Here is a 24,496-nt window from a genome sequence, read left to right as displayed (position 1 = left end):
GTCCAGGCAAAAGTAATCACCGGCTGGTGTTTTACTAAAATACGTTTTTTTTTTTAAGCGTACTGTACCGCATTTTTCTGCCCTCATAAATGCATACCTCATACCTACATCTATTTAATGTACTATTTTGTACCTTTTAATCTGTCAAAGGCCTACATACTGTGAAAGTACAGCCAAAAATAATCAAGTATGTCACGCAGAGAAGTGCCAGGAGTGGCAAAGGCCTAAATTCATCAGGCAGAGGTCGCAGGAGAATAGGGGAGAGTGGCAGCAGGAGTCGCAGCGAGAGGCCTGAGCTCCTGGTACAACCCACAGTTGGCATGGCCCAGGAGCAGTCCCTGTCCTCCTATTGCCTCTGTCCTATGCTGTTCCCTCCCCTACAGAAAGATCTTATGCTGTGGGTTCAGCTCCACTATTCACTGAGGACGATCTAATAGAGGACAGTCAGCAGCTACTGCCCAGCCAACAAGTGGAGGAGACATCCGTCACTTCCTCCACTAGGCGGGCAAGTAGTGATGAGGAGAGTGACGTGGGAGGCGGTGTTGCTAGGGTTTAGGGTCAGGGAAGCAGGCACTGTTGAGGAACCTGAGGAGGACATCAGTGACGTGCAGACACTTGTTGATGATGATGAAGCCGATTGCAATTGGGAGCCGGGTGCAGAAGGGGATTCATCATCATCAGGAGAAGAAAGTTGCAGATTGCCTGTGAGGCAGCCGCTGACTCAGCAAGGTGGTAGCATGTTTGGCAGTCAGCATGGTGCAGAAGTGGAAATTCTGGAGCCAAAAGTGCCCAGGGGAGACCACCTGCTTCGTGGTAGCCTACCTTTCCGAGAGGTAGTGGAACAGGGGTTCCTGGAGACAGCAACAGTAGCAGACAATTAGTGCGGACTGTTGGTGGGAAAATCAGCTACTCAGAGGTGTGGCAGTTTTTCATCATGCATCCGGAGGAGGTTCACATAGCCACGAGCAAGATATGTCGGCAGAAGGTGAAGTGTGGCCAGGGTCCCAATGTTGGCACCACGGCCCTGTGTCAACATATACTTCATCACCATAAAGCGGCCTGGCTCCGATGTAGTGGTCCAGCCTGCTGCATCACCCAGTGGCACGCCACTCCCTCTTTCAGCCAGCCAAGGCTCCACCACCTCAGCCGAAAGGAGCTGTGTGTCATACCCTCCTTCTGTCGCTTCAGATGCTCCTGCTCATCCTACTTTTAGTCAGCCATTCCGCCAACAATCCATCGGTGAAGCCATGTCCAAGAAACAACAGTATGCGCCCACTCATCCAATGGCGCAGAAGCTGAATGTACTCCTGTCCAAGTTGCTAGTGCTGCAGTCCCTCCCTTTTTAAACTGATGGCTTGTGCCGAGACGAGATGTAGAATGCCAAGCTGTAATTTATTTGCGAAGAAGGCAGTACCAGCCCTGCACAATTTTATGGAAGAGAAGGTGGTCCAGTCCTTGAGCCTGTCGGTGTGCACGGCAGCGCCGACGTCTGGAGCTTTAACTATGGTCAGGGACAATACATGTCCTTTACGGCTCACTGGGTGAATGTGGTTCCTGAACAGCCACAACACCAACTTGGACAGGTCACACTGCTTCCTCCTCCACGCTTTCAGGCCATTGGTCCTGTGACATTGTGTAACTCCGCCTGCTCATTCTCCACCATGTCCTCATGGCCTCCACTGCCCAGATAAGTCTCAGTGGCCGTTCAGCATATCATGTGTGCAGGGCACGGCGGTGTCACGCTGTTCTTCACATGGTTTGCCTTGGCGAAAAGAGTGACACAGGGGAGGAACTGCTAAAAGTCATTCGTAAAGAAATCGGAGCATGGCTAACTCCACGAAAACTGGAAATGGGAACCATGGTGACTGACAACGGGAAGAACATCTTGCATGCGCTGCGACTGGGAAGGCTGAGCCATGCGCCCTGCATGGCACATGTCACGATGCCGGCTGGCAGGTAGTGGATCCTCTGTGCCAGAGAGGGATTGGCGTGGACCGTGCTAGTGGACCGGTTCTAAGCCACTACTGGTTTTCACCAGAGCCCGCCGCAAAGCGGGATGGTCTTGCTGCGGCGGTAGTGACCAGGTCGTATCCACTAGCAACGGCTCACCTCTCTGGCTGCTGAAGATAGGCGCGGTACAAGGGAGTAGGCAAAAGCAAGGTCGGACGTAGCAGAAGGTCGGGGCAGGCAGCAAGGATCGTAGTCAGGGGCAACGGCAGAAGGTCTGGAAACATAGGCAAGGAACACACAAGGAACGCTTTCACTGGCACTAAGGCAACAAGATCCGGCGAGGGAGTGAAGGGGAAGTGAGGTGATATAGGGAAGTGCACAGGTGTGAACACTAATTGGAACCACTGCGCCAATCAGCGGCGCAGTGGCCCTTTAAATCGCAGAGACCCGGCGCGCGCGCGCCCTAGGGAGCGGGGCCGCGCGCGCCGGGACAGAACAGACGGAGAGCGAGTCAGGTAGGGGAGCCGGGGTGCGCATCGCGAGCGGGCGCTACCCGCATCGCGAATCGCATCCCGGCTGGCAGCGGAATCGCAGCGCCCCGGGTCAGAGGACGTGACCGGAGCGCTGCCGCGGGGAGAGTGAAGCGAGCGCTCCGGGGAGGAGCGGGGACCCGGAGCGCTCGGCGTAACAGTACCCCCCCCCTTGGGTCTCCCCCTCTTCTTAGAGCCTGAGAACCTGAGGAGCAGACTTTTGTCTAGGATGTTGTCCTCAGGTTCCCAGGATCTCTCTTCAGGACCACAACCCTCCCAGTCCACTAAAAAAAAATTTCTCCCTCTGACCTTTTTGGCAGCTAAAATTTCTTTGACCGAGAAGATGTCCGAGGAGCCGGAAACAGGAGTGGGAGGAACAGACTTGGGAGAAAAACGGTTGAGGATGAGTGGTTTGAGAAGAGAGACGTGAAAGGCATTAGGGATACGAAGAGAGGGAGGAAGAAGAAGTTTATAAGAGACAGGATTAATTTGACACAAAATTTTGAAAGGACCAAGATAGCGTGGTCCCAACTTGTAGCTAGGGACACGGAAGCGGACATATTTAGCGGAGAGCCATACCTTGTCTCCAGGGGAAAAAACGGGGGGAGCTCTTCTTTTCTTATCCGCGAACTTCTTCATGCGTGATGAAGCCTGTAAGAGAGAATTTTGGGTCTCTCTCCATATGATGGAAAGGTCACGAGAAATTTCATCCACAGCGGGCAGACCAGAGGGCAAGGGAGTAGGGAGGGGGGGAAGAGGGTGACGGCCGTACACCACGAAAAATGGGGATTTGGAGGAAGACTCAGAGACCCTGAAGTTATACGAGAATTCGGCCCATGGGAGGAGATCTGCCCAGTCATCCTGGCGGGAGGAAACAAAATGTCGCAAATAATCACCCAAGATCTGGTTAATCCTTTCTACTTGTCCATTGGACTGGGGATGATATGCAGAAGAAAAATTTAATTTAATCTTGAGTTGTTTACAGAGAGCCCTCCAGAATTTAGACACGAATTGGACGCCTCTATCCGAGACAATCTGCGTAGGCAATCCGTGAAGACGAAAAATGTGTACAAAAAATTGTTTAGCCAACTGAGGCGCAGAAGGAAGACCAGGAAGAGGGATGAAATGTGCCATTTTGGAGAATCGATCAACGACCACCCAAATAACAGTGTTGCCACGGGAAGGGGGTAAATCAGTAATAAAATCCATACCAATCAGAGACCAAGGCTGTTCGGGGACAGGCAGAGGATGAAGAAAACCAGCGGGCTTCTGGCGAGGAGTCTTATCCCGGGCACAGATAGTGCAGGCTCGCACAAAGTCCACAACATCCGTCTCCAGAGTCGGCCACCAATAGAAGCGGGAGATGAGTTGCACAGATTTCTTGATACCCGCATGACCTGCGAGATGGGAGGAGTGACCCCATTTGAGGATTCCGAGGCGTTGGCGAGGAGAAACAAAGGTCTTTCCTGGAGGAGTCTGCCTGATGGAGGCAGGAGAAGTGGAGATCAGGCAGTCAGGTGGAATGATGTGTTGCGGAGAGAGTTCAACTTCTGAGGCATCCGAGGAACGAGAGAGAGCATCGGCCCTAATGTTCTTATCGGCAGGACGAAAGTGAATCTCAAAATTAAATCGGGCAAAGAACAGAGACCACCGGGCCTGGCGAGGATTCAGCCGTTGGGCAGACTGGAGGTAGGAGAGGTTCTTGTGGTCGGTGTAGATAATAACAGGAGAACTTGATCCCTCCAGCAGATGCCTCCATTCCTCAAGTGCTAATTTAATGGCTAGAAGCTCTCGATCCCCGATGGAGTAGTTCCTCTCCGCTGGAGAGAAGGTCCTAGAGAAAAAACCACAAGTGACAGCATGCCCGGAAGAATTTTTTTGTAGAAGAACAGCTCCAGCTCCCACTGAGGAGGCATCAACCTCCAATAGGAAGGGTTTGGAAGGGTCAGGTCTGGAGAGGACGGGAGCCGAAGAAAAGGCAGACTTGAGTCGTTTAAAGGCGTCTTCTGCTTGAGGAGGCCAGGACTTGGGATCAGCATTTTTTTTGGTTAAAGCCACGATAGGAGCCACAATGGTAGAAAAATGTGGAATAAATTGCCTGTAATAATTGGCGAACCCCAAAAAGCGTTGGATAGCACGGAGTCCGGAGGGGCGTGGCCAATCTAAGACGGCAGAGAGTTTGTCTGGATCCATCTGTAGTCCCTGGCCAGAGACCAAATATCCTAGAAAAGGAAGAGATTGGCATTCAAACAGACATTTCTCAATTTTGGCATAGAGTTGGTTGTCACGAAGTCTCTGAAGAACCATACGGACATGCTGGCGGTGTTCTTCTAGATTGGCAGAAAAAATTAGGATATCGTCCAGATATACAACAACACAGGAGTATAACAGATCACGAAAAATTTCATTGACAAAGTCTTGGAAGACGGCAGGGGCGTTGCACAGTCCAAAGGGCATGACCAGATACTCAAAGTGTCCATCTCTGGTGTTAAATGCCGTTTTCCACTCGTCCCCCTCTCTGATGCGGATGAGGTTATAGGCGCCTCTTAAGTCCAATTTAGTGAAGATGTGGGCACCTTGGAGGCGATCAAAGAGTTCAGAGATGAGGGGTAAGGGGTAGCGGTTCTTAACCGTGATTTTATTAAGACCGCGGTAGTCAATGCAAGGACGTAGGGAGCCATCCTTTTTGGACACAAAGAAAAATCCGGCTCCGGCAGGAGAGGAGGATTTACGGATAAAGCCCTTTTTTAGATTCTCCTGGACGTATTCGGACATGGCAAGAGTCTCTGGGGCAGAGAGAGGATAAATTCTGCCCCGGGGTGGAGTAGTGCCCGGGAGGAGGTCGATAGGGCAATCATAAGGCCTGTGAGGAGGTAGAGTCTCAGCTTGTTTTTTGCAGAAAACATCCGCGAAGTCCATATAGGCCTTAGGGAGACCGGTTACTGGAGGAACCACAGAGTTACGGCAAGGGTTACTGGGAACCGGTTTTAGACAGTTCTTGGAACAAGAGGACCCCCAACTCTTGATCTCCCCAGTGGACCAATCCAGGGTAGGGGAATGAAGTTGAAGCCAGGGAAGTCCAAGGAGAATTTCCGAGGTGCAATTGGGGAGGACCAAAAGTTCAATCCTCTCATGATGAGATCCGATGCTCATAAGAAGGGGCTCCGTGCGGAAACGTATGGTACAGTCCAATCTTTCATTATTTACACAATTGATGTAGAGGGGTCTGGCGAGACTGGTCACCGGGATGTTGAACCTTTTGACGAGAGAGGCCAAAATAAAATTTCCTGCAGATCCAGAGTCCAAGAAGGCCACTGTAGAGAAGGAGAAGGCAGAGGCAGACATCCGCACAGGCACAGTAAGACGTGGAGAAGCAGAGTAGACATCAAGGACTGTCTCACCTTTGTGCGGAGTCAGCGTACGTCTTTCCAGGCGGGGAGGACGGATAGGACAATCTCTCAGGAAGTGTTCGGTACTAGCACAGTACAGGCAGAGGTTCTCCATACGGCGTCGTGTCCTCTCTTGAGGTGTCAGGCGAGACCGGTCGACCTGCATAGCCTCCACGGCGGGAGGCACAGGAACAGATTGCAGGGGACCAGAGGAGAGAGGAGCCGAGGAGGAGAAACGCCTCGTGCGAACAGAGTCCATATCTTGGCGGAGTTCCTGACGCCTTTCGGAAAAACGCATGTCAATGCGAGTGGCTAGGTGAATAAGTTCATGTAGATTAGCAGGAATTTCTCGTGCGGCCAGAACATCTTTAATGTTGCTGGATAGGCCTTTTTTGAAGGTCGCGCAGAGGGCCTCATTATTCCAGGACAATTCTGAAGCAAGAGTACGGAATTGTACGGCATACTCGCCAACGGAAGAATTACCCTGGACCAGGTTCAACAGGGCAGTCTCAGCAGAAGAGGCTCGGGCAGGTTCCTCAAAGACACTTCGGATTTCCGAGAAGAAGGAGTGTACAGAGGCAGTGACGGGGTCATTGCGGTCCCAGAGCGGTGTGGCCCATGACAGGGCTTTTCCGGACAGAAGGCTGACTACGAAAGCCACCTTAGACCTTTCAGTGGGAAACAGGTCCGACATCATCTCCAGATGCAGGGAACATTGGGAAAGAAAGCCACGGCAAAACTTAGAGTCCCCATCAAATTTATCCGGCAAGGATAAGCGTATCCCAGGAGCGGCCACTCGCTGCGGAGGAGGTGCAGGAGCTGGCGGAGGAGATGATTGCTGAAGCTGTGGTAGTAACTGTTGTAGCATAACGGTCAGTTGAGACAGCTGTTGGCCTTGTTGCGCTATCTGTTGTGACTGCTGGGCGACCACCGTGGTGAGGTCAGCGACAACTGGCAGAGGAACTTCAGCGGGATCCATGGCCGGATCTACTGTCACGATGCCGGCTGGCAGGTAGTGGATCCTCTGTGCCAGAGAGGGATTGGCGTGGACCGTGCTAGTGGACCGGTTCTAAGCCACTACTGGTTTTCACCAGAGCCCGCCGCAAAGCGGGATGGTCTTGCTGCGGCGGTAGTGACCAGGTCGTATCCACTAGCAACGGCTCACCTCTCTGGCTGCTGAAGATAGGCGCGGTACAAGGGAGTAGGCAAAAGCAAGGTCGGACGTAGCAGAAGGTCGGGGCAGGCAGCAAGGATCGTAGTCAGGGGCAACGGCAGAAGGTCTGGAAACACAGGCAAGGAACACACAAGGAACGCTTTCACTGGCACTAAGGCAACAAGATCCGGCGAGGGAGTGAAGGGGAAGTGAGGTGATATAGGGAAGTGCACAGGTGTGAACACTAATTGGAACCACTGCGCCAATCAGCGGCGCAGTGGCCCTTTAAATCGCAGAGACCCGGCGCGCGCGCGCCCTAGGGAGCGGGGCCGCGCGCGCCGGGACAGAACAGACGGAGAGCGAGTCAGGTAGGGGAGCCGGGGTGCGCATCGCGAGCGGGCGCTACCCGCATCGCGAATCGCATCCCGGCTGGCAGCGGAATCGCAGCGCCCCGGGTCAGAGGACGTGACCGGAGCGCTGCCGCGGGGAGAGTGAAGCGAGCGCTCCGGGGAGGAGCGGGGACCCGGAGCGCTCGGCGTAACAGCACACATGTTCAATCTGGTTGTGAAGCAGTTCCTGAAGTGTTCCCCCCATTTGCAAGACATCCTAACAATGGGAAGGAAACTTTGCATGCACTTCAGCCACTCGTACACCGCAAAGCACACCCTCCTTGAGCTGCAGCATTAGAACGGTATCCCCCAACATAGTCAGAATTGTGATGTTGCCACATGTTGGAATTCCACCCTCCATATGTTGGACCGACTGTACGAACAGAGAAAAGCCATCACCAATTTCTTGATGATCCAAGCGGATGGGGTCCTCCCCTGTGTAACTTCAATGTGAACCAGTGGCAGCTCATACGTGACACCAGCAGTTTGCTCAGGCCCTTTGAGGAAGCCCCATTATTAGTAAGTCTCCAGGATTACGGGCACCTACATCTCACTGAAACATGAGCCCTGTGGAGGCTGAACTGGAGGAGGAGGAGGAGGGAGAGGGGCACAGTGGAGCACAGTTTAGGTTTTGCCAAATGGGCATTTTTTTTTGTAATCTGACAGGAGAGCAGGAGCAGTCAGAGGAGCTGGAGGGTTATGAGGAAGGCGAGACAGAGGACCCAGACACACCGTGGCAGTATGCAGTGGAGATGAAGGAAGGGAGTCCCTCCGAGTCACTTGCACAAATGGCACGATGCATGCTCACTTGTTTGCGTAGTGACAGCCGAATTATCACCACTCGGCAGCGGGATGACTTCTGGATCCCCACCTTATTGGACCCTCGCTACCGCCACAAATTGGGGGCCTTCTTTACACCCACTGAGAGGGAGGACAAAGTGACCTACTACAGAGGCATCCTATGTAGTCAGTTGGCCGATGCATATCGGCGCCATTGTCGATCCTCTTGCAGGTCTGAATTGGGGTGTCCCCTGTGCTTTCCTTCCACTTCCATGGCTGCTGGGGAGGGGTGGGGTGGCAGAAGCAGAACCAGCTCCATCAGCAGCTGATGAGTAGCTTTCTTCACCAGCATAGTGAAACAACTCATCAGCAGCAGGTACACCTGGAGCGGGACCTGAACCAGCAGATGGTGGCATACCTTGACATGCCCATGCCAACACACCTTGAAGATCTTCTGGGCAGCCAAACTTGATTTGTGGCTGCAACTAGCAGAGTTTGCCCTGAAAAAGCTGTCCTGCCCGACCAGTAGTGTGCCATCAGAGCGGGTGTTTAGTGCAGCGGGGGCCATAGTTACCCCAAGGAGAACTCGTCTGTCCACAAAAAATGTGGAGAGACTTGTGAAGATGAATCAGGCATAGATCAGCCAGGATTTCCAACCACCAATGCCTGATGCATGAGAGTAGATTGACCACGGTGCCACACCAACACTTCACAAATATAGATAGTGCCAAACAGATTTAAGGCACTGCTCCCCAGTTACAAACTTTCCTCCGCATCAGACCTTTTTTCACCCATGTTTGTCACCGGGTATTGGTATTGCCACCCACTGCACCACTCTGTCACCAGGTCACTTTCAGGACTCCTGATGCTGTTGCTGCCCCCTCCAGGCTGTCTCATTCAGCCACTATATGGTCTCTTCTCATGCTTCAGCCAACTCCAGGCTGTGTCATTCAGCCACTATATGGTCTCCTCATGCTTCAGCCACCTCCAGTCTGTGTCATTCAGCAACTACATGGTTTGGTGATACTGCTGGGCCTAGGACATTACCTATGGTAGCACTAGGTACCATACATCTTCAATGGAAATTTCAAAATTCATCTTTTACTCTTAGAGATTGTGAGGCCCTATTGTCTCCTCATCTGCCGCGAACTCCAGGCTGTGCCATTCAGACACTTTATTGTCTCTTCATGCTGCCACAAACTCCATGCAGTGCCACTCAGCTACTATATGGTCTCCTCATGCTTCAGCCACCTCCAGGCTTTGCCATTCAGACACTATATGGTCTCCTCATACTGATGCCACCTCCAGGTTGTCTCATTCAGCCACTATATGGTCTCTTCTCATGCTTCGGCCAACTCCAGGCTGTGCCATTCAGCCACTATACGGTCTCCTCATACTGATGCCACCTCCAGGCTCTGTCATTGTGCTGCCGTGTGACATGTGACTCCTTGTTAGATTTGGTCCTTTGTACCCACACGCCGGGGCCCGGGACACTGAAACTTGGTAATTAAAATGTAGATTTCAAAATCCTCAATTTCAATTTCAAAATCTTAAATTTCTATTTAAAAATCTTACATTTCAATGGTCTCCTCATGCTTCTGCCACCTCCAGGCTGTGCCATTCAGACACTATATGGTCTCCTCATGCTTCAGCCACTTCCAGGCTGTGTCATTCAGCCACTATATGGTCTCCATATATTGACTGTGTATTGTAGGAAACATGTGGGCATCCTTGAGTTACTCTCCCAGCATTATTGTCATGTTGATACCATTAATAAAAGTAATATTGCCAAGGACTAGCAGAAACAGGGAACTGTGGATACTGACCACCGGCTGTTGGAATTGACCTTGTATCCTAGGTGGTAGATTTACCAATTGGAAGTTCCTCAGTTCCAGTAGGCTTTATAGGGGTACTCCGGTGGAAAACTTTTTTTCTTTTTTAATCAACTGTTGCCAGAAAGTTAAACAGATTTGTAAATTACTTCTATTAAAAAATCTTATTCCTTCCAGTACTTATTAGCTGCTGAATACTACAGAGGAAATTATTTTCTTTTTTGGAACACAGTGCTCTCTGTTAAAATCATGAGCACAGTGCTCTCTGCTGACACCTCTGTCCATTTTAAGAACTGTCCAGAGTAGGAGAAAATCCCCATAGCAAACAAATGCTTCCCTGGACAGTTCCTAAAATGGACAGAGATGTCAGCAGAGAGCACTGTGCTCGTGATGTCATCAGAGAGCACGGTGTTCCAAAAAGAAAATAATTTCCTCTGTAGTATTCAGCAGCTAATAAGTACTGGAAGGATTAAGACTTTTTAATAGAAGTAATTTACAAATCTGTTTAACTTTCTGGCAACAGTTGTTTTAAAAATAATAATAATAATAATAATAATTCCACCAGAGTACCCCTTTAAGATGTTCATTCTTTGTTGTGGTTCTTCAGTTGCATAATTAAGTTGTATCATGTTTTCCTGTTCCTCTGATGAGCTAATGTTACTGGAACGCACAATACTCATATTGTCAACTAATGAAGGAGCCTTTTCTTCAGAGAACATATGTATCATTTTCGTATTTTGAATGTCAGGTGGTATTCTGACATTTTCTGATTATAAAGAAATTTTGGAATCTGGCACACAGGTAAAAATAAGTATTTTTAAGCGTACTTCAGCACATTTTTCTGCCCTCATAAGCGCATACCACATACCTACATCTAAGTAGTGTACTATTTTGTACCTGTTAATCTATCAAGGGTCTATATACTGTGAAAGGACATTCAATAGTACAAACCTACTGCTGTTCTAGACAAACACTGTTTTAAGCGTAGGGAAGCGTATTGTACTCCCCTCATATACGCAATAAGTATGTCAGGCAGAGTAGAGAAATTTCAATTTCAAAATCCTTAATTTAAATTTCAAAATCTTAAATTTAAATTTCAAAATCTTAAATTTAAATTTCAAAATCTTAAATTTTAATTTTCTCATGCTTCTGCCAACTCCAGGCTGTGTCATTCAGCCAACACATGGTTTACTGATGCTGCTGGGCCTGGGTTTGGGCCTAAAAAAAATATGGTAGCACTAGCTACCTTATATCTTCAATTTAAATTTAAAAAATCATCTTTTAATCTTAGGGATTGTGAAGCTGCTGCCAACTCCAGGCTGTGCCATTCAGACACTATATGGTCTCCTCATGCTTCAGCCAACTCCAGGCTGTGTCAATCAGTTAATATATGGTTTACTGATGCTGCTGGGCCTGGGTTTGGGCCTAAAAAATATATTGTAGCACTAGCTACCTTATATCTTAAATTTACATTTCAAAATTCGTCTTTTAATCTTAGGGATTGTGAAGCCCTAGTGTCTACTCATGCTGCTGCTAACTCCTGGCTGTGCCATTCAGACACTATATGGTCTCATGCTTCAGCCACATCCAAGCTCTGTCATTCAGCCACTATATGGTCTCCTCATGCTGCCAACACCTCCGCACTGTGTCATTCAGCCACTATATGGTCTCCTCATGCTTTAGCCACATCCAAGCTGTGTTATTCAGCCACTATATGGTCTCCTCATTCTGCCAATTTCTCCACGCTGTGTCATTCAGCCACTATATGGTCTCCTCATGCTGCTAACACCTCTACGCTGTGTCATTCAGCCACTATATGGTCTCCTCATACTGATGCCACCTCCAGGCTCTGTCATTGTTCCACTCTGCGGCAGTGATTCTAAAAGCGATGCCGGTAATCTGCATGTTATTCTGAATAACAGTATTATTTCACTACCCCAGCACACTCCATATGCGTGTTAGAACAGAGCAAAGTGTTCTAAACTCCTATTGAGGCTCTCTGTAGTCCAGAAATAGCCATTTTTAATATAGGATCGAACTACATTTTTTTGAAAAATTTGGCGAATCGGACGAATCAAATTTTTCAAAAGCTTGCTCATCTATACAGATAAGTAAAGAATTAGTCACAGTTTCTTTGAAAGTTGCTTTAATAGCAGATAAACTGACTGGAAAATCTCTGGTGTGCTTTTCGCACTTGTAGGCAATGTTACTAGTAAAAATGCAGTTGCAGATAAGATACTGGAGCAATCCAATTAGATGCTTTCTATGTGAGCTCTCACTGTGAGGGGCTAACATAGGTGGTTTTGTAGTGGTGCAGATACCCTTTGTGCAGGGCATAGACTAAAGTTGTATGTGATGTGTTGAGCCACACAGCCTAACTCTAACTGTAGGCCACTGAAGAAATTAATGTACGCTAGTAGATACTCCTTCCTGGAGCTGGCACATGAAGCACCATGGCCTCACAGCATGGACCAGAGACAACCTTTTAGATGAAATGCTCCATACTCTGTACAGTGCCATGATTACTGCACACAGAACCCAGATCTGTCTCTGTAACTTTCAACTGGAATAGGATATGTGACTTGCTTGAAGCAGGCTTTGAATTTAACAGGTTGCAGAGAAGGATGGGACTGAATTGAACCGACTAAACCTAGGAGGTGCACACTATACTAGGTGTATTTATGCCTAGTAGGAGCAGAGCTGGAAGAGATGTTTCTCTGGCCTTAGCCAGACTCAGACTAAACAGTTTTTTGGTCCAGCCCTTTAGGAGAGGATGTTGGACTAGGGACTAGCACTGCTGTACTCTGCAGTCTTTTTGTTTACTTATTGCTCTTCCCAGCCACACCCACTCCTCCCCCCCCTCCCTTATATAGACTTTTATGGGCAGCATGTAACTGATCCCTCAATGAGTGTAGTGAATAAGGGGCTAAGCAGGGAAGGAGCCTGATAAGAAGAGAAAAAGTAATTTTTTTCTGACAAGAGAAGTTTGTTAAAATGACTGTGCCTGTTTAGGTTTTGTTACAGTTTCGCTTCATTTAATCTGATGCTTTGAGGCTCTGTTCTCATTTTGTTAACTTATTGCACTATATTTGTCTTGGGGCCTCAAGAGCAATATAAGCCACCACACAGTGGCATAAGTTGTAATATTTTATTGGAAGTATATGGTAAAGTAAGCCAATCTTGGCTGTATGGACCAAGGCTCATTATTCAAATCTAACCTGTCCACTTCATGTTGTGATAATCTGCTTTTGTTTGTAAAAAAAAAATAAAAATCCACAATTCTATGTCAATTGGAAAAATTTGGGTTTTTCCAATTGACACGTTTATGATATTTTCTAGGCATCGTATCAAGATGTAGAGGCCTTGGGTTGCCAAAATTGTTTTGCACAACAACTTGATGTTTCCATTATTACCATTTTGGGGTACATATAACATTTTTCTTTTTAGGTGGTCCAAATAACAAAAATCAATACTGTTGTTGTTCTTATTTAGTTTTTTTTTACATTGTTCTCCATGTAGTATTCATGACATGTTATCTTTATTCTGCAGATTAGTAGGATTTTGGTGATACCTAGCTTATATACTTTTTTTTATAGTTTGTTACATTTATTCCATAAAAAAAAGTTTTGTTAAAAAACACATTTTCAAAGAGCTGGTGGTGCCTTGAGTATTACCCCAGTAACTCGAGATTCCTAAATATAAGGGTCAAATAAACAGGTTCTAATATAATAAATGACCACACACCTCTAGTATAATAAATGACCACACACTTAGAGCAAGTGACATGCAGGCATATCACCCCACTATATTGGGGTATCAGAAGTGCAGAAACAGCTGCTGGTCCAAGGTCCCAGAAAGTGGTGCTCCAATCCTGATGTATGAATGTATGGAAATGTGGATAAAAACATGATGAGGCATTGCCAGTTTTATCACTCAGGTTGTTACAGATGTGGCGATACCAAATATGAAATATATATATATATATATATATATATATATACATACATACACACACACACACACACATATGAACCAATGAATGGTGCAGCAAACCAATGAATGGTGCAGCTCAAAAAAAGGTGATTTGTTTTCTCATGCAAAGCAATACAGCGTTTCAGCTTCTGTTTGAAAATGGCTCCAGGAGGAGCTGAAACGTTGTATTGCTTCACATGAGAAAACAAATCACCTTTTTTTGAGAGTGCTACGCCATTTACTGGTTTCTATGCTATTGATGGACTTTGACCGGGACTGAGAGAGCTGGCACCATGTGCATTGGGAACTTATAAGTAGTGCTGTAAATTTGCTTCTGGATATATATATATATATATATATATATATATATATATATATATATATGTATTGTGACGAACCGTCTTGGGGATTAGCTCTGGGATCGTCCTGGTCTCTTGCCACGGGACACGTTCCTCACAATAACACCACAGACCAGAGTTCCGCATACAAGTCTGGCTCCTCTCCAGCTTTATTTCCACAGGTTGCAGGTAAAACAAAACATAAACAGGAACAAAATAAAGTCCTAGACCGTCTGGTTACTGACTACACGTATCAGCATGCCCTGACTACGAACTGGTGAGCTACCCTCAGCCAGTTAAACATGTGTCTCCTGCAACCTGTTACTCACAGTTCACACCACTTCTTGGACCACTCGCAGCGCCTTCTGCGTGTTACCTAAACAGGGCCCGTGTGTCTCCCCCTCTAACAGCCAGCATACTGTTTCCAAGGGAGAGCCCCAACTATTCTGTTTCCTTTCCCTTTAAACACACTTCCCCTTCCTGATACCTCATTAATCAGGCCACAGGTGGATTCTCCAGAGTTAGCAAGGGAAATACACCCTTTCCTTGCCACACATATCCCCCCCCCCCTGCTCAGACCACCAGGAAGGAGCATTTATTCAAAAGGCAGAGTCCAACTGCCTTTCCTTTTCCTTGGACAACTTTTGTTCCACAGTCTCTGAAGTCCTTGACTTTTTTCTTCCGGACTTTTACCAGCCACCAATTAAAAGTCTCTCGGTCACACCTCTCCAGTACCAGGTTCTTCACCCTGATGTGGGCAGGGTTCTTGAAGTTAAGGAGAGAGAGGACCGATGCTTCTAACCTTTGTCTTCTTCTGGCTTGCCGGACCTCTGCCTCTGCTTCAGAGAATCTTTCGGCCTCAGTGGCTTCACCAACCACTGTCTTGTTCTCTGTAGCTTCAGAGGACCTCCGACACGGGTCCATCTCAGTTTCAACTTTAGAGGACTTTCACCACAGTTTTGGCTTCAGTGGATTTCTCACATGGTTTCACCTCATCCCTTCCAGCTTTCTCTTCAGGGGCACCAGCTTCCTCAGGTTTGGCTTCAGAGTCTTTGGCTCCTTCAGATTTTTGTGTAGAATCAGCTTCTACTACTGTTTCGCTCTTCTCTGCAGCTTCTTCAGGCTTACTCTTCTCTTCACCTGTAGCTTCAGTTGTGCCATTCTCTTTACTCACAGCTTTTGAGGTTGACTCTGGTTTAGCTTCTCCTTCAGAGGATTTCTCTGCCTCAGCTTTACCTTCAGAATTTTTGGTCTGCTCAGGTTCAGAGGATTTCCCGCCTGACTCCTCCTCAGTCTACACTTCAGAGGATTTAACACCAGGTTTCAGCTCAGTCCTAGCTTCAGAAGGACTTTTTACCGGGCTTCAGAGAAGCATCTCTATATCCTGTAACTTCTGCCCCAGAAGCCTTTCTTGAGCCAATTCCACCATAGCTTGGTCTCTGCCCTCTTTTAGAACTTCCTGGTCCTCTTCCTTTTTCTCACATTTTCGCTGCTTACACTGGAGCTTAGCGGACTTCATCCTCTCACTGTCAAGTAACTCTGTCAAGTCCCTGACAGTATCTTCCGAAGACAGCAATTGTTTCCTCAACTGTTCATTGTCCGCCAGCACAGCCACCTGCTCATAGAGTTGCGCTCCCAGCAAAACCAAGGCAGCTACGTGGAACCTTCTGCGCGTTTCGTTCCGCGCTTCCAGGCTCTCTTTTAAGATCTTCATGTCATCTTACAGCTTTATATATTTCAGCTGCTAACTCTTGAGTTGTGCAGAGATCATCTTCTCACTGTCCAGCAACTATTTCTTGGTCTTCTCTGACTCATTGATAAATTTTCCGCTCTCACCAATCTGTTCAGATAGATCTGAGATCTCCTGTTGCAAGTTCTTGTTTTCATGTTTCAGAGTCTCAACTTGTTCCAGGGCCTCCTCATACTGCTCACGGAGCAAGTCATTGTCCTAATGAGCAGATTGAAGAGCATGTGCAAGGGCATTCTTCGCCTTGACTTCCTCCTCAAGTTGTCTCTTAGCTTTAGAGACACTCTCCAGATTGCTGGCAAGAGCCTCAACTTCCATCTTCATTTCATTCTTCTCTTCTTCTATTTTTTCCATGGCTACCAGCCTAGCCTTGTGATCACTCCGCAGCGCCTGATATGCACCATGTAGAAGACTCACTTCATCCTGGAATGACATCCGCTTGGCCAGACTCTCCTTGCTGGTCACAAGACCCTGGGAGCAGTACAGTTCATCCTGCAGAGCCACAAACTCCCTTTTGTGATGCTCCATGACTTTTCCCAGCTGAAGCCTCGCTTCTTGCTCCTTCTTAAAGTCAGCAAGTGATTTGTCCTTCTCCTCTGTCAAGCGATGTACTTCTTTTTCTTTCTCCATCAACTTCACAGAAACCATCTGCAGGGTTTCTTCCAGATTCTGGATCTACTCCAGTTTTTTTTCCCAAGGCCAGCTTGTCTTTTCCGAGACCTTTTACTGACAGCGGTCTCCTCACTCTCGCTGTTAGACCTTGAGACATCCTCTGGTCCTCTGTCAGACACTCGACCCAGCTCTTCTCCATCTCTAGATGAAGTCTCCCCCTTTTTCGGGGTTGCGGCCACTTGTGCCTCATTATTATCATCATCAACAACAGGTGCCACTGACACCTGGCACTCTTCCTCTCCCACCACGTTGGCAACTCTGGAGACTCTTGCTAAACACTCCCGTCGGACCGGCAATCCCTTGGCGGCAAGTTTGTTGCCTCTAGCATCAGCTTCAATGGCTCTGGGCACCAGCAAATCCGGGTGATTCCCAAACAGTTGCTCTGAACTGTCTCTCGGCTCCTTGGCAGAATTTTCTTTTGTCTTGTCACAGTCTCTCCATGGCCTGGAAAAAACTACCAGGGCTCCTGGGTCTGCAACAATATGTGGTCTAGCAGTTTGACCTTCCTGGTTACGACCTCTCTCGTTCAGACACCACATCTTCTTCACTTAGGACTCTGTCTGTGACCATAAGCGCAGCCCCCAGCTCCACCGATACTCTTTTCCGGAGTTTTGGTTTTTCCACAGCCATCTCTGTAGCTTCTTTTCCAGTCACCTCTTTAACTTGACTCGTGGACTGTTCTTCAGCTTCCCTAGTGGTCTGGCACACTCCCACCTGAGATATACCTAGGGTCTGCTGACACTCCCCGTCCTCAGCCTCTGCAGAGTTACTGTCCCCTGCTATGTGGTGTAAATCAAGTGTTGTGAGCCTATGAGGTGTTCCTGCTCTAGTCACCTGACTATCTTCCCACAACTGCTGAAAAAATGGAAAATCCTTCCCCAGCACTACTTCATACTCTAAGGTAGGCTCAATTGCAACCTTATGACTTATGGTACCATAGGGAGTAGAAATACACACATTAACTGTTTTATAACCCCAGATACCGGCTTGTATAGACACTACAGCAGGGTCTGGCTTTCTGCTGATGGTCTTTACCAGACTTATTACACATTTTGGATCTAACAAAACCATCATCTTTTTACCTTCTATTTCCAGCTCACACAGGTTTTCTTTTGTCCTGCGAGAGGTGGCAACAGTACTCTTTACATCAGAACATATTAACATAAGTCTTTCAAGAAAAACATTATCAGCCTGCATGGGTTCACAATATACTCTCAGGTGCACTCTCAGCATCCCACAGCTGCCAGAAATACGGAAAGTCTCTGCCCATTACAATTTCAACTGTAAGTTCTGCACATATCTCCATCATATGGCTTACTGTCCCAAAACATGTATCAAAGGTAATTTGAACAGTCTTACCGGGCTTCGGGCAGGACTTCACAAATGGAATTATTTCTGGCATAATCCGAGATACAGTCTGGCAACAATCCAAGTCCACCCACAGTGGGATTCCGCCCACCAACAACTCACGGGACCTCGGCTTCATCCTGGCGACCACCGGTTGTGGCCCACGTCGGTTGCCCCCAGCAACGGTCTCCGGGTCCTCAGACATCTTCTCGGTTAAAGAAATTCTTGCATCCAAGACGGTCAGAGGTGAAAAAAAAAATTCTTGTAGATTGGGAGAATTGCGGTCCGGAGGAGAGGTCATGGGAACCCGAGGATAACATCCTTGACAAGGACCTTATCTACAAATTTTCAGGTTCAAAAAAGAGAGGGAGACCCAAGGGGTACTGTTACACCGAGCGCTCCGGGTCCCCGCTCCTCCCCGGAGCGCTCACAGCGTTCTCCTGTTCGCAGCGCCCCGGTCAGACCCGCTGACCGGGTGCGCTGCGATAATGTCCCCAGCCGGGATGCGATTCGCGATGCGGGACGCGCCCGCTCGCGGTGCGCATCCCGACCCGCTTACCAGACTCGTTCCCCGTCTGTGCTGTCCCGGCGTGCGCGGCCCCGCTCCCTAGGGCGCGCGCGCCGGCTCTTTGCAATTTAAAGGGCCAGTGCGCCACTGATTGGCGCATGGTTTTAATTAGTGTGTTCACCTGTGCACTTCCCTATATTACCTCACTTCCCCTTCACTTCCTTGCCGGATCTTGTTGCTATTGTGCCAGTGAAAGCGTTCCTTGTGTATCCCAAGCCAGTGTTCCAGACCTCTTGCCGTTGCCCCTGACAACGATCCTTGCTGCCTGCCCTGACCTTCTGCTACATCCGACCTTGCTCTTGTCTAATCCCTTGTACCGCACCTATCTCAGCAGTCAGAGAGGTTGAGCCGTTGCCGGTGGATACGACCTGGTTGCTACCGCCGCTGCAAGACCATCCCGCTTTGCGGCGGGCTCTGGTGAAAACTAGTAGCAACTTAGAACCGGTCCACCGGCACGGTCCACGCCAATCCCTCTCTGACACAGAGGATCCACCTCCAGCCTGCCGAATCCTGACAGCATAACACTGCACAACTGCTGTGCCGACTTCATCCTTGGATGTAACTGTACGTCTATGAGTGGGAACACACCGCTAAAATGGACGTGCAGTCCTTGATCCTGGAGAGGTTACATATGAAAGATCCAAATAGAGTGTGAACAGAATCTTATACAAAGGTATTGGATGGTTAGTATGGCATTACTAGCCCACATATGGAAACACAGTGGGGAATTTACCAAAACTATCTAAGTCAAAGACAGTGCAAACTTAGACAGACAGACTTCAAATGGGCCAGATTTCTCACAGTGCATAAGGCTGGTAAATCAGATGCATCTGTAGACTGTCTAGTTAAGTTTGCACTGTTGAGTTTTAGCTTATAGCAACTATTAGTTGGCTTATTTCAGGCAAAGGCAATATGCGAGAATGTTGGCACATTATTCTGTTGAATGGCATTACATTGTAGGCCAAACCCACTTTCCCAACAGGCCCCCTTGTCAAGCAAGGTGCATTTTCCTATTCCTGTAAATTTGGGCCACAGTGTTTTACATTATTTTTTAAATACAGTATATTGACATCAAGGCATAAACCAAAGACTGAGAGGAACACATAGGCAATTAAAATTCTAAAGCTTCTTCAATTATATTTTATGTCTTGTCTTAATGTAAAAACATATGGGCAACTTAAATGGGCACTGTCAGATATGAAAACTTTATATATGTTGTACATCTTGGCAAAGCAATAATTTTTTTCTAATTCACCTGTTTAAAAAATGTTGACTTTTTATTAAAGAAAACTGCCTTTGAAAATCCTAACACTAGCCTGCATCAACACTGCAGTAACACAAACATGTTCCTTTAGCTGTAGCAAAACTACAACTCCAAGCATGCTTGGACAGTCAAAGGATGTCTGGGCATGCTGGAAGTTGTAGTTTTGCAAAAGTTGTAGGCACCCAGCTGAAGGCAACACTGCTGCAAAAAAGAGTTATTCAAACACTGTACCTCCAACTATTCCAAAAAGTCCCAGCATTACAGGACTGCCAAAGGATGATACACATAAATGACTTAGGAACATATAGAAAATGTATGCATAAAAAAAACTATTGTACTTTTATTACTAAACCTTTGCACTAATTTATGAAAATGTAATTTATACACTCACCATATTGTCTTTGGTGGTAGAGTACAGGCAATCTCCAATGATCATTGTGTGTATGTACAGCATTGGAAAGGGTTACAGAGCAGGGCTGCCAGGCTTGCTCCTGAGAGCAGCAAGTCAACAGAGTGAGGGAGTGGGAAGAGTCATCACAGTGCAGGCAAGAGAAGGACACGCCCCCTCCCTTTGCAAGGATGAAAAAGACATTGAGTAGCTGTATTATGCAATTTTTTGTGAAATATTGGTGATAGATACATAAAAATTACATGATCAGGATGAGGTACTGAGTAACATTTAACAGTTTAGTTTTTTTTGTGGGATCTGACAGGTACGCTTTAATATCTTTAGCCCTTACTTTACTCTTTGAAGATTATAGGCAATATTTCCTTCAGGCATAACTATGGTTAATTGGTTTACATTTCTAAAATTGAGCTTTTTGTATTCTGGAATTAATCTTATTGCCTTTTTATTTGAAGGATCGTTGTAAGATGTTTTTGATTATAATTAATTTTTTAATCTTTACATTCCAGGTTTGGCTGGGCTTGATGCAAAGTCCAGTGGGAGAATGGGCACACGCGCAATGGTGTATTATATGTCGACTACAGTTCTTGCAGCTTTACTGGGAGTCATTCTTGTTCTTTCCATTCACCCTGGCAACCCCAAACTGAAGAAGCAAGTTAGCGTATCAATTAAAAATGAAGAAGTGTCCAGTATTGATGCATTTCTAGACCTCATCCGAAACCTATTTCCAGAGAACTTAGTTCAAGCATGTTTTCAACAGGTAGGACCTAGGATCAAAATTTAATTATTCATACTGTTTCTGTACATTTGATAGACATGGTTATCTTGTATGACTTCTAAATCTCTGTGTTATTAACACTTCCTACCATGGGGATCAAAAGTTTGGGCACCCCAGGTAAAAATTTGTATTAATGTGCATAAAGAAGCCAAGGAAAGATGGAAAAATCTCCAAAAGGCATCAATTTACAGATTAGACATTCTTATAATATGTCAACAAAAGTTAGATTTTATTTCCAACATTTACACTTTCAAAATAACAGAAAACAAAAAATTGGCGTCTGCAAAAGTTTGGGCACCCTGCAGAGTTAATATCTTGTTGTTACGCCAAGCGCTCCGGGTCCCTGCTCCTCCCCGGAGCGCTCACGGCGTCTCTCTCTCTGCAGCGCCCCGGTCAGACCCACTGACCAGGAGCGCTGCACTGACATTGCCGGCGGGGATGCGATTCGCATAGCGGGACGCGCCCACTCGCGAATCGCATCCCAAGTCACTTACCCGTCCCGGTCCCCGGCTGTCATGTGCGCGACAGCTCTCTAAGATTTAAAGGGCCAGTGCACCAATGATTGGTGCCTGGCCCAATCAGCCTAATTAGCTTCCACCTGCTCCCTGGCTATATACCTCACTTCACCTGCACTCCCTCGCCGGATCTTGTTGCCATTGTGCCAGTGAAAACGTTTCCTTGTGTGTTCCTAGCCTGTGTTCCAGACCTCCTGCCGTTGCCCCTGACTACGATCCTTGCTGCCTGCCCTGACCTTCTGCTACGTCCGACCTTGCTCTTGTCTAATCCCTTGTACCGCGCTTATCTCAGCAGTCAGAGAGGTTGAGCCGTTGCCGGTGGACACGACCTGGTTGCTACCGCCGCTGCAAGACCATCCCGCTTTGCGGCGGGCTCTGGTGAATACCAGTAGCAACTTATAACCGGTCCACCGACACGGTCCACGCCAAACCCTCTCTGGCACAGAGGATCCACCTCCAGCCAGCCGAATCGTGACACTTGTACTGCCCCCTTTGGCAAGTATCACAGCTTGTAAACGCTTTTTGTAGCCAGCCAAGAGTCTTTCAATTCTTTTTTGAGGTATCTTTGCCCATTCTTCCTTACAAAAGTCTTCCAGTTCTTTGAGATTTCTGGGTTGTCTGTCACGCACTGCTCTTTTAAGGTCTATCCATAGATTTTCAATTATGTTGAGGTCAGGAGATTGTGGAGGCTATAGCAAAACCTTCAGTTTATGCCTCTTGATGTAATCCCCTGTGGATTTCGAGATGTGTTTAGGATCATTATCCATTTGTAGAAGCCATCCTCTCTTTAACTTCAGCTTTTTCACAGATGGCATCAAGTTAGAATCCAAAATTTGCTGAAATTTTATTGAATCCATTTTTCCTTCTACTCTTGAGATATTCCCTGTGCCACTGGCTGCAATACAACCCCAAAGCATGATTGATCCACCCCCATGCTTAACAGTTGGACAGAGGTTCTTTTAATTAAATTCTGTTCCCCTTCTTCTCCAAACGTACCTTTGCTCATTCCGGCCAAAAAGTTCAATTTTAACCTCATCTGTCCACAGAACTTGTTTCCAAAATGCATCAGGCTTGTCTATATGTTCATTTGCAAAGTTCAAACGCTGATTTTTTTTGTACTATCTTCTTATAGTCTTCTCCAGCTTTGTGATCATCAACTATTTTCAGTTTCAGATTTCTAGACAACTGCTTAGAAGAACCCATGGTGCTGATTGTTGGGGCAAGATCAGATGAGTCTGGGCATTTAAAACCTTTGAGATTGACATCACCTGGTCTTCCCAGATGATGATTGAGAGCAATCCATGACACTGGCAGGTCTCAGCTTTGCAAAGGGGGCAGTGCATGCTATAAATTCTGCAGGGTGCCCAAACTTTTGCAGATGCCATTTTTTTGTTTTCTGTAAATGATGGAAATAAAATCAAACTTTTGTTGACATATTAAAAGAATGTCTAATCTGTCATTTGATACCTTTTGGAAATTTTTCCATCTTTCCTTGGCTTCTTTATGCACATTAATACAAATGTTTACCTGGGGTGCCCAATCTTTTGATCCCCACTGTGTATAGTAGAGCAACAAACAATCCTATCTCTAAGAGGCAGTGCATTTGTGGGACACCTGTTTCTAGATCAGGAGTTCCTGTTTTGTCGGTTGAGATGGCTGCTGGCCACTGCATCCGGGCAGAAGATGAGTAGAGGGGTTGCCCAAGCATGTGCACAGCTCTCTCCACATGCTTGGGCAACTCTAACTGGTATTGTGGTAAAGATTACTGCCAGGCAAGTGTGCTTGGCTGTTACTCCCATAGATGGGAATAGATTTAGATGGTGGCTGCCTCAGCAGGAGAGATGGGGGTAAGGTTGTGCCAGCTGGTCAGCACTTGAAGAAAGATGCCATGCTCATCCCCATTCAGATGGGGTTTTGGCCTCTTCAAGAGATTACGAGGTGAGGAGCTTTAACCATGCGCTGTGAGGCAAGGTCTAGAATTTGTGCTAAGTAAGAGGAAATCATTGTTGATGGGCAGTAAGGAGGAGCAGTGCTCAAGAGTGAGAGCCAGAGCTCTGGTGAAGCCAAGCCAGATAAGTTGTCCTCTGCACCAGAGTGTATCTCAAGATCTGGAACAGCACCACCACTGTCTACAGGTTTCCAGCCGGTGCCAACATAAGCTGCAAGTACTGAGCCAGAGTCAGGGAGAGCTTCAGAAGATGTAACTACATGTCTACCTTACTCACAAGAGACACCTGCACAGAGTAAAGTTGGCCATAGGAAGGAGACCACAGCAGAGCCACATAAGTTATGTCTCATTCAATGTGTGATCCCATCAAGAGAGTCTTGTCTGACTGGTCACACTGAGCCATGGGAAATTAAACAAGTCCAGGGAGAGAGAAGAACCTCTGAAACATTCCTTAACCCCTTAATGACAAAGGGCGTACAGGTACGCCCTTGGTCCTGCTCTCCTGATATAACGCGGGGTTACACAGTAACCCCGCGTCATATCACGGCGGGACCGGCGTCATAGTGAAGCTGGGACCCGCCTCTAATAGCGTGCAGCGCCGATCGTGGCGGCTAAAAAGCGAAACCGAAAGTGGCCGGCTAGCTCAGTCAGGCTGTTCGAGATAGCCACGGCTAATCGCGGCATCTCGAACAGCTGACAGGACAGCGGGAGGGCCCCTACCTGCCTCCTCGCTGTCCAATCGCCGAATGACTGCTCAGTGCCTGAGATCCAGCCATGAGCAGTCATGCGGCAGAATCGTTGATCACTGGTTTCTTATGAGAAACCAGTGATCAATGATGAAGATCAGTGTGTGCAGTGTTATAGGTCCCTATGGGACCTACAACACTGCAAAAAAAAGTGAAAAAAAAGTGAATAAAG

At 47.3% G+C, this 24,496-nt stretch overlaps 1 protein-coding gene across 3 annotated transcripts in view; it reads left to right on the top strand.

The window, feature by feature from the left end:
• LOC130294502 (excitatory amino acid transporter 2-like) overlaps positions 1-24,496 on the top strand; it is a 59,052-nt gene that overhangs the window by 9,052 nt on the left and 25,504 nt on the right. For all 3 annotated transcript variants that reach the window (XM_056544398.1, XM_056544397.1, XM_056544396.1), the window contains one exon: positions 20,847-21,097. In XM_056544398.1, coding sequence (XP_056400373.1) covers positions 20,847-21,097 — 251 coding nt within the window. The remainder of the gene's footprint in view (positions 1-20,846; positions 21,098-24,496) is intronic.

This window comes from Hyla sarda, chromosome 10, assembly GCF_029499605.1.
Source record: "Hyla sarda isolate aHylSar1 chromosome 10, aHylSar1.hap1, whole genome shotgun sequence".
Taxonomy (NCBI): domain Eukaryota; kingdom Metazoa; phylum Chordata; class Amphibia; order Anura; family Hylidae; genus Hyla; species Hyla sarda.
Note: the sequence above shows the minus strand (reverse complement) of the source record. Positions and strands in the feature narration are given on the sequence as shown.